General features: G+C 55.2%; 1 protein-coding gene across 4 annotated transcripts in view; it reads left to right on the top strand.

Moving 5' to 3' along the window:
- Positions 1-18,310, top strand: part of RUNX3 (RUNX family transcription factor 3) — a 65,345-nt gene that overhangs the window by 24,246 nt on the left and 22,789 nt on the right. For all 4 annotated transcript variants that reach the window (XM_009201920.4, XM_021937613.2, XM_021937621.2 and 1 more), the window contains 2 exons: positions 10,807-11,069; positions 12,954-13,110. In XM_009201920.4, the coding sequence (XP_009200184.1) occupies positions 10,807-11,069; positions 12,954-13,110 (420 nt within the window). The remainder of the gene's footprint in view (positions 1-10,806; positions 11,070-12,953; positions 13,111-18,310) is intronic.

The following is an 18,310-nucleotide window of genomic DNA, read 5'->3' as shown; positions in this document are numbered from 1 at the left end:
ACCCTTCCAAGTAGCTGAGATTACAGACACAAGTTACCACGCCTAGCTGTGATTTTTGTATTAACCATTCTCTTGCTTGTCTGTCTGCTTTTTGCCTTCAATGTCATTTTCTATTTATAAGAGCAGAAATTCTGGGACGACCTGAAAGGCCAGCAATAGGGGATGTGACTTGCTGGAGCTCTTGGAAATAATGTGTTCTCCCCATTTCACAGATGAGGAAACTGAGGTTTGGAGAGGGCCAAGGTCATGCAGATGGCAAGGTGGGAACCCAGAGCTGGTATGCTCTGAATCACGGATGACTGGCTTAGAAATGGAGCTCTGCAGTCGCTCTCTCATTTGTTCAATATGTGTTTGCTATGAGCTGAGCGTTTGAGACACTAGTATCTGGTCTGGCCCCTGTTCCATCCAACACTTGAACTCTCTCCATAATATCCTGGTCTTACCTTGAATACCTCCCAAAATGGAGAGCTCTCTACCTCTGAGGGGATGTGTTTCTATTCCGAGCCAGCTCTCAATACTTCTATTCCTGGTATGGAGCCCCCAGCATCCATGTGGTCCCTGCCACCTGGGAGCTCTTCATAGATCTGCCAGAGAAGCTCTTACCCCCAAGCCTGCTGTCCTCCAGGACAAAGTCTCCAGTTGCTTTAATAGTTCATCATGTGACACGGTTTCAGTGCTCTTCCCCATGCTGAGGTCCCTGAGGGTGTCACATGGCCCTAACAGAGGGGGCTCAGAATGAAGCTCAGAGAGGCCATGTGTTGGCCTAGGGCATCTCAACCTAAACCCAAACTGAGGTCTCTGGGCCCCTAGGCTAGTGCCCTGCCCTTCCACCCATGCCCCCGTGGGGCACCCTAGCTGCAACCCTCCCACTAATCCCCTCCCACTGCCTTTCTCTGGGCCGGGAGGACAAGCTCTCCTCGTCCCCATCGAACAATGAGGCAGCGGGTTAAACTCAGATGCTGAGGAATGGTTCAGAAGCCCCGGGGGGGGCAAACCACCCAGAAAGTCTGTACCTCTGAATTGAGGAGAAGCAGAAACTTCCACAGCCAGGGTTCAACTCCTCCAAGAGCCGATCTGCAGAACAAATCCAAAGCTCTAAGCCCTGACTCCACGCCTGCCTCTGTGTGTAAAGATTTGTCCACACAAAGGTCTGTTGTTTACACAATTGTGATGTGGGTTTCTGCCCGTGTGTGTGTCCACACCACTCTATATGGGGCCTATCTGTGCAGCTACACCAATAGGTCCGTGCATGTTGATGCAGACAGATGCATCTCCTTGGAGTACCTTTGCACACACATGCACGTAACTATTTTCACCGTGGCTGCACTGTAACGATGCTGTCCTCCATGAGGGCTTGTCCATGCGGGTGGGAGTTGCCAGTGAGTGTGTGAGAGACTGTGCCCATGAGCATGGGTGCTGTGTGTGAGTGCACCCATGTAAGGTATAGATGTGTGTGTGTGCACCCTGCGTGCCCACAGTCCAGTGCAGACTTTCCCATCCTAGCCTCCTACTTCACATGCCTCTCCAGTCCTGGAATCTGGCCTTTCCTCTTCATTTTCCAGCCAAATTATAACCTCTGGAAAAGGGGTCTTTATTATGGAAACGCTAACACAGCCTAAATGCAATTGGGGAGAAAAGGGTTGCTGCCATCCCCTGGCCCACTTTTGTCTAAAGAGAATGTCTTATCTTAGTTCATTCTGTGTCGCTATAACAAAATACCTGAGACTGGGTAATTTATAAATAGAGAAATAGAAACTTATTACTCACAGTTCTGGAGACTGGGAAGTCCAAGATCAGGGCTCTGGCAGGTTCTGCATCTGGTGAGGTCCTGGACTCCCTGTTTCCAAGGCAGTGTCTTCTGGCTGTGTCCTCCAGAGGACACAGAACATTGTGTCCTGAAGTCAGAAGGGCAAAGAGGGCCTAATCCATTCATGAGGGCAGAGCCTTCACCACTTAATCACTTCCCAAAAGGCCCCCCACTGCCTCTTAATACCACCATGATGGCGATGAAGTGTTAATGTATAACTTTTGGGAGACATTCAAACCATAGAAGAGGAACTTTATTGCGTGCCAGGGACCCTTAGCTGTGATTTCCAGGCCTGGACACTCAGGACGCCTGACAGGCCAAAGTGGGCTAGAGGGGGCGGGACAAGGGCAAGCTGAGCTGATGCTGAGGCTAGGTCCTCCGAAGGTTTGTGCAGAGGCAGCCAGGCCAGCTGATAGGAGCCTCAGAGTCAAGTCCAGTTGTCAATAAGCACCTTCTGTGATGTTGGGCAAGTCTCTGATCCTTCCTGGGCCTCGGTTTCCCCAGCTATGAGCTGGGGAAATGAGCAGACCTCTTGTAGATTAATATGGAATTCTAGAATGTTGAAGACGGAGAGGCCTCCTGGGGCTCAGGCATTGTCCAATGCATTTATCTCCCTGAAGGGGAGTCTCAGGGCCAGAGAGGGAAGGGACTTGCTCAAGGTTACCCAGCAGGGAACAATGAAATGGCTCCCCTGGATCTAGCAGCCGGCTCTATCAGCCTCAGGCCCAGGCCCAGTTACAGGACATGGCAATTTTGGGCTCTGTTCAGTCCCAACTTTCATCAAGAATTTGGACTCTTTTGAGTTTATCAAGGTGCCAGATCCAACTGCTTCCCAACCAGTGAGGGTGGCAGAGGAAAACTGCAGCGTGAAAGAGTGGAAGAAGACACAAGGAAGGACTTCCAGATGTTTAAAATGGAGAGCTGTTGGGGAGGGGGAAGGGGCAGGGCTCCAACCACATTCCAGACCAGACTCAAGGCAGTGACCTGCATGGAAAGAGCTAATAAATTTACCAGTGGCACAAACAAGTATAAAACTGGGACTCCATCCCCAGCCCTATGGATCCAGGCCCAGGTTCACTGGTGCCCCGGCCCTTGGTTTGACTCTGACTTGAGAACCTTCACTTCTCCGGCCTCAGTTATGCCTTCTGTTATCTGGGAATAGAGCAGCCTGACTGTGTGTATCCCCATCCCCCTGGGCATGATGAAGATGAAATCATGCAGAATGTAGAGCTGCTAAGAGTACTCACTTTGGAGTCAGGGAGACCTGAGTTCAAATCTAGGCTTCCCTGCCATATGGAAGCCTCTCTGAGCCTCAATTTTCCACATCTGTCCAATTCACGGAGTTGTTTTGAAGTTCATCTCAGGTGATATAAGCAAAGTGGCCAGCAGGCGCTCAAGAAACCCTACTCCCCGGGATTGGGTACTTGGCAGGGGCCAGGAGAGACGTGACAACTGACGATGGGCGGGTCAGGATTGTGGTCAGGATTGGCTATATAATTTGGGGGGCCGGTACAAAATGAAAACGCAGGGCCTCTGTTGAGCAAGTATTCAGAAGTTCAAGGCAGCGGTGGCAGGGCATTAAAACAAGCTCAGGACCCTTCTGAGACCAGAGCCCTGTGCGACTGCATGGGTCACAGGCCAGGAAGCTGGCCCTGCCTCTGGGATATCTGCGGTGGCTCAAATCCAGTTCAGGTGGAGGAGCTGAGGCTTCCCCCACCACACTGGGGGTCACTCCCTCTCCCCAGGACTGCAGCTGGGACCGTGACCGCTGGCCCTGCCTCTGTCAGTGGACATCAGAGGCGGCATAAAAGACCGACTGTTCCCCACCTCCGTGTGCCCATTTGTATCTCATGCCATGCGTACAGCACATAGTTGATTTCTTTCCGCAAAGGGCTGCACTTTTTTTCTTTTCCAAGGGCGACGCTGGAAAGCCATGTGGCTTTTATTGCTGGCAGGAATGTCTGAGGCGTTCCTTCACCACCACATGAAATAGAGCCGCAATCTTCATCTGCGTAAGGCCAAAGCCCCCAGTCTCCTTTGAGCCATCGGCCTCTGAGATTAATTAAGGCTTCACAAGGACTGACAGTCATTAGGACCTTTTCGGGGAGGTGGAAAATCCCTAATGGGCCTGGCTGGGCCCAGAAGCTGCTGGGTGGGCAGTGGGGAGAGGAGGGCCTGCAGGAGAGGAAGGTGCAGAGTCAGCGGGAGGTAGCTGGAGAGGGAAGGGGTGCAGACTCTGTCCCTGGCATAGGCTGTGACCTTGAGTGAGACTCTTCCTCCCTAGGCCTCAGTTCTGCCATTTGAGAAATGGGGATTTGAATTTGATATCTCAGAGCCCTTTCGAGTCTGACATTGTAAAATTCTGAATCCTGCCCACAGTTCTTCTGCCAGGATTCTAATTATTCCATGACTGTAACCTCGAGCATCTGGTTTTAGTCCACAAGAATAGAGTGTAGTGGGCAGCAACGTGGGCTCTGGGGCCAGGCTGCCTGGTTGGAATCCTACCTCTGTGGTTTCCCAGTGGTGCCAACTTGGGCAAGTTACTTGAGCTCTCTGAGCCTCAGTTTTCTTTCCTATAAAATGGGAGTGATAACTGTCCCTACCTTCTAAGAATACTGTGAAGCAAAAACGTGTGTAAAGCAACAGCCACTCAGAAGAGCCCTTTCTCTCCCTGCTTGCCAGGGCTGAACCCCACCCTGGGGCTGGGGGAAGGGCACATGTTTCCCAGAAGCCCCCTTGGCTCCAAGCTGCCCAGGTCCCTCTCACCACTCCGTGCCTCCCAATAGAAGAGTGCTGTGTTTGATGGCTCTGCTGGCAGGTAGCTCTACACCCACCTGCTGCTTTGGATGGAGATCTCTGCCCTGAGAGCAGCTGTCAGACAGCAGATGGCCCCTCCCCGGTCGAGGACTGGGGGTGCTGGAAGGGCTCCTGAGAACTTGATTGAACTTCTCAGATTCTGAGGCCCACAGAGGAAAAGCTCTTTACTTTCGGAGCCTGGGTTTCCCCATCTGTAAAATGGAGAGAATAAAATCCCTGACCTGCGGAGGCACCTGAGGGTGAGTGACAATTGGCGGAAAACTCCCAGCATGCAGCAGGTGTCCAAAAAATTAGGGCAATTATTAGTCATAGACCAATGATCAAAGTCACAGACCAAATAACTGTCTTCTAGAAATATTTCCCTGATTTACAGATGACAAGAGTGAGTAGCAGGGAGGGGGGTAGGAAGGTCCCACCAAGTGATGTGATCTGAAAGCAGAAACCCCTTCCCTGGCAACTGATGGAACCAGTTTTTCTGCTCCACGCCCCCGCAAGAGAAGTCTCTTTTCTCCGCCCTTGCCTCCCTTTCTCTCTCTCATCCCCAAAGCAGAGCACCCTCTGTCCACCCACCTGCAGAACAGGGTGAGGGTGGGCGTGGAAGGATCCGAGGTCATGTGGACGCAAGGGAGCTGGCGCCCCACAGAAGGTGGAGAGGAGGTGGGTGGGGAGGAGGGGTCTTGGGTCACAGCGAAACCCTGGGGTCCTGCGGGAACCTGCCTAGCATGTAGAGGGGGCTTGTAAGTGCACCCCCAGCGTTCACATGCGAACACTGAGGCCCAGAGGGAAACGCGACTGACTAGCACTTCCCTTGGGAGAGAGACACTGAGAGTGGCATGGGGCCCTAGTGTATGAGGCCCGGGACTGGGCTGCCGCCTCCTGCAAGGCAGAGGTCCTGCCTGACTGCATTTTGCCTCGAGGTGCTCGCTCCTGGCCTTGCTGGAGCTCAGTCCAGATCCTGATCATGCCTCTCCGCTTTCTGGGTCTCAGTGTTCCCATCTGTAAACTGGAGACTACTGCCAATCCTGCCTCCTCACAGACTGGTTCTGAGGCCAAAGGACAGCAGGTGGTGGGTGCACCTCAGCTATCACAGGACCCTCCCGAATGACCCTGACAAGTCCTTCCTGACTCCCTGCAGATTTGAAGAGTCTGCTGATTTCCAAGTCCAGGGCTGCTTAGCAGGATTTACCACCCCAGCTTTCTCTCCCCATCACAATAGCACTTTCCTCTGTATCTAGCTGCTAGCTCTTCCCATTACTCAGCCACTAGGAGGAGAGTGCTGACATGCTTGGCCAGGTGATGCCTTCATGCCCCACATTTTGAGCCAGAGCAGGCTTTTAACCTGGGTCCGGCCCTCTCCAACCTGGCCGACCTCAAACAACATTCCGCTTTGCTTACATGGGCATGACACCTACCACATACGACGCCGTGGGGATTAAATACCATGAGTAATGCCCACGTGCGGCACCTGGCACAAGGTAAAGCCTCAGCACCCTCAGCTGTTACTGTTCTTCCCATTTTACCCTCGGGACCAAGGCTCAGGGGAGTGTGGACACCAGGCAAAAGTCTCAGACCTCACAGGCAGCACTGGGTCCTAACACCCTCACCACTCTGCTCTCCCCTGCTCCTTCTCCCTCCCCTCCAAGTCTGGCACTTTCCAAAAAGGAAGAAAGATCTCTGTAATTTGAGAAGCACATTTGTCCTCCCACACATTCTGAATCCTTCCAGAGAGGCTGGCCAGGAGAGACAACCCCAGAGCTGGACTCTCTATGGCTGGACCCCTGACCTGCAGGAGACAACCCCTCAACCCAGATATATTACTATTTTTCATTAACATTTCTCACTTATATATTCAGAGATCATCATCTGAAATCAGGAAGCAGATGAGTCCTAGTTTACTCAGCAGCATTTTCTTTCTGTTTCTTCAAACCATCGATCACAATTTAGATACAGCGAAACACGATGCCCCTCCCCTCCTAGAGGGAATCCTTAATCCCCTCCTGTGAAATGGAGAGGTTAGAATGACCTCCATTGACAGAAGAGGCAACTGAGGCTCAGTGAGGGGCATGAATGTCCCCTTTGAGTTCTAGGGGCAGGAGATAGGTTTCACCACGGGTCCCTCTGGACAGGGGATTTAGGGCCAGGCTGGGAGAAATTTTCAGTTCTAGAAGAGAGTCCTCTGTCCTCTTCGCTGGACTAGGCTCCTGTGCGATTTCGGGGTATGGGAAACAGAGGCCTCCTGGGAAGGAAATGGGGTCCCTGGCAGCGTCCGCTGAGGCCCAGTTGCTACTTAGGAAAACGTCTGCCTACGGGGGGGGGCAGCTGGGTGGGGGCCAAAGTGAGGTTCTGAGAGGAATGGTCAGATGGGCAATCATCAAGACCCACCTCCGGCCGCCCTGTGACGGTTGCTGGAAGCCCTGCTGTGAGCCGACTCCACGTGGAGGTAGGTCATGGCCAGTCCTTAGCTCCCCCAGGCAGCCCCTGGGCGAATCGAGGGGTCAGGACAGCATGGACTGGCTTGGAGTCCTGGCAAGCTTTGAACGTGAGAACTGGACATTTCACAGATGGAAGTGTGAGGCCCAGAGAGGGGAGGGGTGGTTCAAAGGCCCCCAGCAAGGATTGACAGGTCTTATTTTTTCATAATGACAGTGATGGCTCCCCATGGCTGGAGCACCCTCTATGTGCCAGGCCTGTGCTAAGCACTTTACACACAATTCTATGGGGGCCACTATGAGTGCCCCCACTTTACAGATGAAAGAAACGAGGTTCAGAGAGGCTTAGGCAACTCTGCCTAGAGAGCTGCGGGCAAGGGAAGAAGACACGCTCAGGCAGATGGACTGTGGACCCTGGCTCCTTCCACAGCCTGTGGACCTCTTAGGCAGCTTCCCGGGGCACACCTGCCCCTTGTCTGGTATACCTGGGGATCCCTGCCCAGGCGCCACAGAGTCCCCATGAATCATGCCTGCCCTGGGAAGCCGGCACCCTCACTGCCAAGAACGCACTTAGAGTGCACTCCTAAATGCTGGAGGAAGACGAATCCCCTTCCTGGGATGGGTTCTGGGTTTCCCCAGCTCTAAGTCAAGGTAGGGGAGGGGAGTGTCCTGACCTTCCGCTTCCTAGCCCTGCTGTGGACAACTTAGGATGCTCTTAGGTGGGGACCACTGGAGAGAAACTGGGCTGTTTGTCCATCGATCTGATGGAAGAGGGAGAAAAGACCTCCATGCCAGCTGGGAATGCCAGCTGGGGAAGGGCGAGGGTGTCTGCATGCCCCAGGTGGGGGAGTGGGAGCTCTCCCTCCCATCAAACAGACGACAAAGTTTGTCGGTCCGGGATGGGGAGGAAGCAGGTTGGCGATCGGTGGAAATTGGGAACAAGCTAGCCTGTTCTGTGGGTCTTCTCCCCGGTGCCTGAAAACGCGAAGGCGGAAGGCGTCCGTCTCATCAGAGGTGAGGAAGGTGGCCTTGGTTTGACACACAGCCATCGGTTTGTCAGAGACCTGGCCGCATTGGTGGCAAGGAAAGGGCACCTTCTTGGGGGGTGGCCACCGCGCCTGCACCCGGGGCCGCAGCTGGCGCGCATCTGTAGCCTGGCCGGGCCCGCACCTCCGCGGCTGGCAGGGTGCGGGCGCCAACTAGCGGCAGCTCCCGCCACCGTGCCTGCCAGGCGGCCGGGCGACCTTGGTCTGCGGACGCAAGGGCCTGCACCCCGCCCCCCAGTACCTTGCATCTGGTGCCCATGGAGAGCCAGCGCTCTACGGAGGGCCGGAGCCGTGCCGGGCCCTGCGCCAGGTGCCAGGGCTCACAAGAGTCCCCCACTCTCTGGGAACCCGTCTGTGAACCCGCCGTAAGGGGAGAGGGAGAAATCAGGCGGAGGGACAAGCAAAGGGCACGGTGCAAACCCAAACCACTCGACAAATGGAATTTACCACCACCTGAAACTGCGGGTCATGGTCCCGCAACCGCTCCAGGGCAGCACGTGTTGCCCGCCCCCGGCCCGGGCCCTACCTGGCCACGACGCGCTGGGCCTTCCCGGAGACGTTCCTGGAGATGGGAGCGCCCAGGCTGGATCGCTCGCTTTCCTCTAGTTCTGCTGCTCGTGCCAGCGCGTCCGAGGGCGCGCGGGCCTGGGTCCGCAATCGACAACTGCCAGGCGCAGGCTCTCTTACAAGGTTCAGTAAGGGACCTTTGCCGTTCTTGCTTTCGAAATGGCCTGAGGGCGTGATATGAGGTCTCGAGCGGGGCAGAGGCCAGCTCTTCCGACGGTCGGGGTGAGGCCAGAGTCCTTCACCCCTTGAGCGCACGAGGGGCTTGATTTCGTTTAGCGACGACGAAATGGCGCACGCTGGGCAGGGGTCAGATCCGTGATGAGATCTTGCGGCCACCGTCGAATCCTAAGCTTCTTTGCTTCCGAGGCTTGGAATTGACTGTTTTGCACCTGTCGAGAGCCGGAGGCAACGAAAATATAGCCCAGTCTCCAAAGCGGCGGGGAGGCTCAGCACGCGTTCGTTCCCCAGAGTCTAGGGAGGGATCTGGGGCGATAATTCGGAATGATTGGGGCTTGATCTTTCCCGTTGCCCTCCCAGCTGTAGCCGTCCCCTAGGCCTGCTCGACTGACTTAAGAGGCGGGAGAGGAAGGGGTTGTTTGCAGTGAAGCCCGGGAGAGGTTGGGCCACGCGGCTGGGAGTGGGAGCGGGGACGCGGAGCCAGGAGGGCAGGCAATGCCTTGGCGAAACTGTCAGCGGTCCCTGCAGCGCAGCCAGAGCGCACGAGCCCAAGAAGTGGGATTGGATCCGCGGAGGCCACTTTCCACACGCATGGAGAAAGAAAATTCTCTCCTCTGAAAGCCGGGGCCCTTAGCTTTGCAGCCACTGCTCAGTTTTTCTTTTGTCGCCGACGCGCGTAGTGTTTCACGATGCAGGACCGTAGTTACATGCGTAAAGGAAAAAAATCGGGAAAACGCATTTTGCAGGCCTCGTCGTGTTTTTCAAAGAGCCACAGGCCGCCACAACGAAGAACGACGCCGCGAGGCCTGCGAGATCCTGAAACTTGTTTTGAGGGGAGAGTAGAGAGGAAAGGGGTTGTTGGCCCCAGGCTACTTAGGGTCCCTGGGAGACTCCCTTCCGCCTGTCCTCGGTTTGGCACAGGGGCCACCGAGGCTGGGACCAAAGCCGCGCAGGGCTAGGAGCGGCAGAGGCCGCCGGCCGGGCGTGGACGGCGCACAAAAATCCCATGTGGGTTGGAGGCTCTTGGGTCAGAGTAATTTGCGGGAGGAGGGAGGTGAGTAACCTCTTTGGGGCGGCTCCCAGTGCGGTGTCACCGGCCCTGGGCTCCCGCGGCCCCCAGCCCGGGGTTGCAGAAGTCACAGGCCCGAAGCAGCAAGAGCTGGGGAAGCCCGGCCGCGGCCAGCGGGGAGGAGGAGCGAAGGGGTTGCGCCCCAGCGTCAGGGAGATGCGACCCGGGAGAGGGCGACAAGGGCGCCTTCTGTGGGACCCGGACGTTCTAAGCAAATTTCTAGCATCTGCCCCGGGCTCCCAGAGCTCTCGGGGGCCCTGGGCTGTGGCACGGGGGCCTCCTCCGCGGGGTGGCGCCTTCCGCCCCTCCCCGTTGGGCGGCCTCTGGCAGGCCCCGTTCCTCCCCGCGAACGCCACCGAGGTGCCCGCGATGGGGGCTCCGCCGATTGGCTGTGCGACGCGTCGCTCGGGCCGGCCCCGCCCCGCGGGCCCCGGGGGTACTAACCCTGCGCGGGCGGCCACGGCCCCGCCACTTGATTCTAGAGGATTTGTTCTGGGGCTGCGGCCGCGGAGTCGGGGCGGCCGCGGGCGAGCTTCGGGGTGGGAGGCGGCGGCGGCGGCGGCACAGCCCCGCGCGGGCCCCGCCGCGGCCCAGGCAGCCGGAACAGCCGCGAGGGGCGGCCGCACGCGGTGCCGCGCGCCGGGGATGCGGGACTAGCCGGGCAGGCTGCGGACAGCCGTCGGGCTAGCGAGGCCTCGCAGCGGGCGGGCCCTGGCGAGTAGTGGCCGGGCGCCGCCCCCTGCGCCCTGAGGCCCGGGCCCCGCCGCTTCTGCTTTCCCGCTTCTCGCGGCAGCGGCGGCCGAGGAGGCGTCCGCGCCGGCCGCCCCCGGGGGAAGCCGCGCCGTCGCCGCCCGCCCGGCGCCCTGACGGCCGCTGTTATGCGTATTCCTGTAGACCCAAGCACCAGCCGCCGCTTCACACCTCCCTCCACGGCCTTCCCCTGCGGCGGCGGCGGCAAGATGGGCGAGAACAGCGGCGCGCTCAGCGCGCAGGCAGCCGTGGGGCCCGGAGGGCGCGCCCGGCCCGAGGTGCGCTCGATGGTGGACGTGCTGGCGGACCACGCGGGCGAGCTCGTGCGCACCGACAGCCCCAACTTCCTCTGCTCGGTGCTGCCCTCGCACTGGCGCTGCAACAAGACACTGCCCGTCGCCTTCAAGGTGAGTGCGGGACCCGGGGCGGGAGGGCGCCGGCCCTGGGGCTCCGGGCGTCCAAGCTGCGGGAGCCAGAGCCTCCGAAGCAGTGGGGAGGGGAGGTGCCCCAGACGCCGCGGCGACACCTGGGCACCCGGTTCTGTCTCGCTGCGCACTCGGCTTGGGGACATCGGCGTTCCGTTTTGGATGCGCCCTGCACGGATGACTTTTAAGGGGGTTGCCCCGCTCCACCTGGGTTTTAGGGCGCCCTGCGTAGAGACGTTGGTGCGGAAATGGGCGGATGGGGTTTTGCCCCCCCCCCCCCCCCGGATCGCTCAGATACAGCCCTGCGGGTAACGGAGAAGAGGATCCCGGGACCGGGGCAAGGACACCGCGGGTGGGGTGCGAACGGTGAAAGGGCCTACCCTCCGCCGCCAGCACCCCTCCTCCCGCGCCGCTTCTCAGACGCTTCCTGCTCACACCCTCGGGCTTCCGAAATTTTACGGGACGGCGCTAGGCCGGGATCGGGGCACTGCTCTCCAGACGTTTGCTGGGGGATATTCTGCGTCCTGAATGGCGGGTTGAGATTGGGGGACCCCTAACTCTGGCAGCCCCCAGCCATTTAGAGGACCTTTTTCTTTATGCCAGGGAGTAGGCGACTGTTTCATTTTCATTTTTTTAAGGGGGCAGCGAGATGAAACGAAAACGCCTCGGTTTTCCCCTAAACCTCTCACAGCTGCCGTGAGAAAAGGGCAGGGCAGGAAGGGCCGGCGGCTGGGGGTGGTGCTGCCCGAGGTGGCTGGAAGCGGCGACCGCTGGCAGCTGAGGCCGTCCCTGCTCCCATTAAGACGACTCCAAATTGGAAAAAAAGGATGAGTGGCTCTTTGAGGTCTCTCGGGTGACATCTTAAAATACCAGTGGGGGAAATCTCCCCGGGAGTGGGGGAGGCCCGTGTGACTTTAATCGTCAGATCGTCAGATCGGAGGTTTTACTGTCACTTGGAGCTTAAAAGGAGTCTTTGAAATTAAAAGAAGACAGGATGTTGACAGGAAATCTGGCCTTTTTAATCAGATCCCAAACATTTTCTCCTTGAAATTTTTACCATATGGATCCCCAGTCCCTGCACGCGGCGGCCACGTTTAAATGGTTGTGGCTGTGTTTAAAGTCTGATTGTTTTTCAAAAGGCATCTGCCTCTCCGTGCTCCTGGGGGTGGGGGACTTGGGGGAGATGGTGTTTAGGAGGACATCGCCACCCCCATCCTGCAGTTCCCAGCAGGTGCATCCTTCCATTATCAAAAGACCCCCTCTCACTTTAAAGGGGTTTTCTGGGTGACCTTTTTCAAAACACCAGTGAGTTTTGCATTCTGCATTTTCTCTGCATAACGAATTTAGGCTCTGCAGAGGCCAATAAACTGGTCCTCGTCCACACTTCAGGGCCAAATTTCATGCCCTAAACAGCTCTTGCATACATTGAGTGGGGGTAGCAGCCCTGTTGTTATTATTGTTGATACTCTTTTTCGCTTGGAGACTTCGTTGCTAGGAGCATGTTGATTCCTCTTGCGCTGCAGCCGAAGACGACAGGGGAACTGCACCCCACATCATAGTGACTGAGCTGATTTCACAGCTCTGGCTGAGATTTCACTGAAAGGATGATTTCTTGGGACACGGTTTATGTAAGCAGTTGATCTAGGATTTTGGTGTGGAAGTTTGAGATTCCATCTTCTTGTTTTTGTGATATTTGAGGGAAGGTCTTTATTGTTTTTAAGCCTCTTCTCCACCCTGCATTGGAGAAATACGCAGTGCGCCTGGGACCTAGGGGAGCTGCCCAGCCCAGCCCCTCCCTTCCTTTCCCTGGGCTCCTTCTTCCTTTCTAAGCTGTCCCCCTGCATCCCCCCTGCCCCATGTCTTCAGGTGGTGGCACTGGGGGACGTGCCAGATGGCACCGTGGTGACCGTGATGGCAGGCAATGACGAGAACTACTCCGCTGAGCTGCGCAACGCCTCGGCCGTCATGAAGAACCAGGTGGCCAGGTTCAACGACCTTCGCTTTGTGGGCCGCAGTGGGCGAGGTAAGTGGAAGGGAGGCCTCGCCAGTTCAGCATTGGCAATGGCAGAGGCAGCAGGGAAGGAGGTTGAAAGAGGGGCCTTAGAATCCCGAAAAACAGGTCCCTAGACGCAGCTGTCTAAAAACAGCAATTTGTAATCCTGTAGGACGTTACAGATCGCTTTGAGGGGGTGAGGAAAGTTATAGTCTCTCGCCAGAAAAAGACATAGTTTTCTCCCAGTTTCTAGGGTTTACCAACTCCTGAAACCGTTCATGCCACCGCCTCTTTCCTGGTTAAGCACACCTGGTCTCACAAAAAATGCTGGCACGAAATGGTGGATTAGCAGGCTCAAAAAGGGAGCTTATAGGTCTTTCAGCAAGGCGGTTGCAGGACAAGTGCCTGGTTGGTGGGGCCCAAGCACCCCAGCCACCCTCTCCATAGGGGGCAGAATCTCCCCCACACCTCAGGCTCTGTCTCTCCAGCTGTGGTCTCCCAGACCCAGCTTCCCAGCCCCTTTGAGCCCTAGGTGGTCTGGAATGGAAGCTAATGCAACTGAATGTTGGAAAGCACAGCTCGAAGGCTGCCATCTCCTGCCCCAGAGTCAAGGCTGGTGTGCCACCCTGCCTGTCTGACCGACCTTGGGCAGTAGAAGGAAGGCGGGACAGGGGTGGGGGGCTGTTGAATGGGAGGCTTCTGGGACCTGAAACCCATCATCACTTAACTCCTGGGTGGGAAAGTCCTAGAGCCCTGCCCCTGTGGAATGCAGGCCTGAGGGTCCACTGGCCCTTTAAGACCAGGAGACGTGGGAGTCGCCCTTCCCAAGCATCAGGCCCGCCTCCAGCTTTGTTAAGAAGTAAGCCGGGTTCCCTCTGCTCCCCAACTCCACGCAGGCTGAAGCAGAACCGTGCTTTTCATCACCAATAAAGAGGACCTTCTCAAGGTTCTAGTTCCTTCTGAGCCGCTAGTCCCGCTCTGAAACAGGCAGCTGGGCACCATTTTTTTCCTTTCCAGTCATTCAATGTATACATACAAATGTCAACCATATTTTGACTTTTCAGCATTAATTAAAACCAGGACATTATTTGCATGTAATAACTGTTTACTTGTTACTTTTTATGAAACTGAAATAGTTTACATTCTTTCAAACATTTCCTGTTCCTGTTGGCTCCCTTCCCCACGCACAGATTTCTTTCAAACGGTGCCCCTAACTGGTTGCAGGTTGATGGATGGAAAATGTTTCCTTTTATGAATTAAGCTTTCATTGCTGCTCCTAATTAGTCTCCAAGTCCCTTTTGTCATCCACAATCTCTCAAACCCTTTGCAACTTAATCCCAGCCCTGAGAGGAGAGTCACTGGTCCCTGGTCGGTGGCAGACAAGGCTGACGGCTCTGTTGACTGCGGGGCAGTGGCCAGGTCTGCTAGCCCAGGTGCGTGTCAGGGGCACTATAGCTGCTGCCTGTTTCGAGGCAGGCAGAAGGTGCTGTCAATCGGGGAGCCCAACAAGGCATCAGGAACTTGATTCTTCCTTCCCACTCCCTCTCCTGGGAGGTGAGATAAAGAGAAGAGACGACGATTTTCTGAGTTACCAAGACCTTGTCTGGCCGTTCTGCACACTGAGAATGATTTTTTTTAGTGGTTTTCATACCCACAGACTTTGAGCCCCGCTCCCCAGGCCTGCAGGGAGGGAAACGGGTTTCCAAAGCGTTGGTTGGGAGCTTACCCTTGTAGCAGGAATGGCTGAGGGTGGGATTGTGGCTCTGGGAGATGCAAGAGGCTGAGTTTATAAACCATTCTCTCATCCATCTCCTCTCAGTGGTCCGTAACCAGTCTCAGTGGTCCTGGGAGGCAGGAAGTGATCTGAGGAGGAGTTCCGATGTCTGAGGAACTGTGGCTGAGGCGTTCAGCCTTCAGAGGCTCGAGGTCTTTGAGAGCCTGCATTCTAGTATCGGGCACCCTGTATTTGAGTCCCAGCTCTGCTAATGACTTGCTGGATGACTTTGGGCAAATGACTTAACCAGTCTGTGCCTCAGTTTCCTCAGCTGTGAGATGGGGATGATAGTCATACCTACCTCATGAGATTTTGGGAAGGTTAGAGAAATTGATACAAGTGTATCAGCTGGCGCATACTGAGAGCTGGATACATGTTAGAGATTTTGTTACTTCAAATGCTTGGGACTGGAGGAGGACTTTGAGGTCCCTTTGAGCGGTGACAGCCACTGATTCTCTGATTACTGTGTGGTTTGGGCGGGGGTGGGGGAAACCCAGAAGGTGTGAGCTGCTGAGTGGGAGAGGTGGAGGCGGTTGGCAGGGAGGAAGGAGGGTGCCGGGTCCGCTGGCATGCAGACGCACATCTGCAGTGCCCATCCTGCCAACTGGGAAATTCCCACCTGAGAGAACAGTCAGCGGTTGACAGTGACAATCTGGGCCACTTTAGGAGATGGGACACTTTGGACTTAAGGTCTGGGGTTGGGACCCAGAACCCTTGCCTGGCTCTCTGACTTCTGCCAGAACTGAGAAGTCTGGTGGAAACCTCTGCTTGTTTCCTCAGAAACAAGTTCTACATTCTGTCTGAATTCCAGGAAGATGGCTTTCCATGAAAGACATGCACCCAGTAACACCACAGAGCTCTTACGATAGGGCTGAAGGTGTGAACCAAGAAAAGGAAGGGAAGAAAACCAGGTCATCGCTGTCTCCTGCAGTGATTAGGGCCGAGGTCCCTGCCCTGCCAGACGCAAGGAGTCTATCTTACAATATATATTTTGTATCAAACCTTACTATTCTACATTGAAATTTGTAAATAATGTAACCTCCCTATTGACATGCAGTTGCAAACTACGTTATTCCATAGCTATGATGGAGAAGAAAAGGAAAAGTAGTTTATAATAAAACCCTGATTTGAATATGTAAATGTTGAGGCCAGAGGACTGCATGAGGTGGACGAATGCCCTCTACACAGAAGCCCACAGCAGAGGGAACAGGCAGGGTGGCAGAACTCAATCTGAACCTGGCCTGGCCAATACCATGACTTTCTGAAGTTGTCAACAACTCTTGGCAAAGCGGGGAACAAAATTTAAAAAGAAAAAGAAAAAAGAACTGTCTTTCCTTCTGGAAAATTCAGTAGATATTAAAAGTACCAAAAAAAAAAATCCCTTATTTTATGTAAAACTGAATTAGGTTCATGACTCAGAGAATTTTTTTCTTTTACTTTTTTTTGGGACAAGGTCTCGCTCTGTCACCCAGGCTGGGGTGCAGTGGTGCGATAACTGCAGCCTCAACCTCCTGGTCTCAAGCAGTCCTCCCACCTGAATAGCTGGGACTATGGGCATGCGCCACCACGCTCAGCTGATTTTTTAAAATTATTTTTTGTAGAGATGGGGGTGTTCTTCACTGTGTTGCTCAGGCTGGTCTTGAACTCCTGGACTCAAGCGATCCTTCCGCCTCAGCCTCTCAAAGTGTTGGGATTACAGGCATGAGCCACCGCTCCCAGCCAGAGGACTTTTATAAGCAAGTTTTTCCCTCCTAGGAAGAATGAATCTTCACCACCCTGGGCAGTGCTGGGTGCTGGCGTACCCCACCACATACACACACCCCACCCCTAACGCTGGCAGTGCCACCCCAGCACTGTGGTGACCACACGCCACTGCAAATCCCAAAAATGCCCCTCTAGCGGGCGGCCACTGGCCTAGGTGAAAATGAAAAGCACATGGTCTCCTGAGCTGTGATCAACTAGTTAAAAAGCAACCGTATGTCCACGGAGATTCGGGGTGCGGTGTGCTGGTGCAGGCTGAGGGAAACCACTGGTTGGGGGAGAGATGGATGGCTTCTTGGCTGAGGTTGAGAAAACCCCAAGGTCCCCTGAGACAGACCCATCCCCTCCCCCGCCCATGCAGCTCCTGTGGGTGGGGCAGAGACCTTCTACACATAGGAACCCAGGCAGAGAGGCTCAAGGACTTGCCTGAGGCCACGCTGCCACCCTGGTTGGTTCATGGTGGGTCCTGGAGGAGTTTCTGGAGCCCTAAAGGAAACCCATTTCCGAGACCGAGACTTCTCCCTTGCAACCAGGGCCAGCCTTCGGAGAGCCTGGGTTTACACTTCCTGGGCTCCTGACAGATTGCAGGTTTGCCCAGGGCTCCTGCACGGAGTTATATCTAGACGCTGAGAGAGAGGGATGGATGGGTTTGCCGCTGCCGGGCAGAGAGAGAGCTGGGCAGGGCCAGGGGAGCTGAGGGGCACTCAGGGCGACAGCTTTCTCCCACCCCTGCTCCCTAGGCTCCCTGTCTCCTGAGGTCCCGACGCCTGCCCCTCCCTCTCACTCCTCCTCTTAGGCCCCACACTCCTCTCCTTTGTACTTGGGCAGAGGTGGTGACAGGTTCAGAAGCTGGTGGAAGTGGCTGAGGAGTGCTGGTGACCTCAGGGGTGGCATGTGGTTTGCTACCTGGTGGGAGTGGGGGCTTCTCACTTCTCTTAGTACCTGTGTGGAGGGGCAGGCTCCGGCACATTCTGACTTTTCTGAGTCCTGCCTGGATACTGTGTGACCTGCTCAACTCACTGCTCCTCTCTGAGCCTCAGTGTCCTCATCTGCAAAATGGGAGCCATTATCTCCACCCTTAATTTATTTAACAAATGTTGTTGAGCACCTACTATGTGCTAGATGCTGTCCTAGGGGCTGGAGACACCGCATGAACAAGACAGAAACTGGGGCCCTTGGGGAGCTTATAATCTGGTAGAAGGAGACAAAATGAGTAGATGGATTATTAGAAGCATACGCATCGTGAGAACATTCCAGCAGGTGCAGGGAATAGAGAAAGGGAGTAGGAGGGCCTGTGGTACTTCAGGTGGAGCTGCTTAGCCCTTTGTTTTTGTTTTTGTTTTTGTTTTCCTATGGGCCCCTCTGATATCTGGTGAAGCCCACACACCTTTCTCAGAATAATGATTTTTCTAAGGTATAAAATCAAATGCACAGTATTACAATGGAAACCAATTCTATTAAAACATAGCAAAATACTTTAAAAATTGTGGTAAATGTACTGTTTTGTTCAGTGTATTAAATAAGATCTAACATTGGGTCTAATGACAACCATGATTTTGAAGTTGTGACGAGCATAAAAGATATTTAGAGAAATCTGCAGCAACTGTAATGTGATATGTAAGTATCTGTGACGTCTGTTGGTGACAAGGTCACAGGTACGGCTGATAATACCTCTGTGGTTTGTTGCCTACGCTC

Source organism: Papio anubis, chromosome 1 (genome assembly GCF_008728515.1).
Source record: "Papio anubis isolate 15944 chromosome 1, Panubis1.0, whole genome shotgun sequence".
NCBI classification, from domain to species: domain Eukaryota; kingdom Metazoa; phylum Chordata; class Mammalia; order Primates; family Cercopithecidae; genus Papio; species Papio anubis.
The sequence above is the reverse complement of the archived record's forward strand: the minus strand, read 5'-3'. Positions and strand labels throughout refer to the sequence as shown.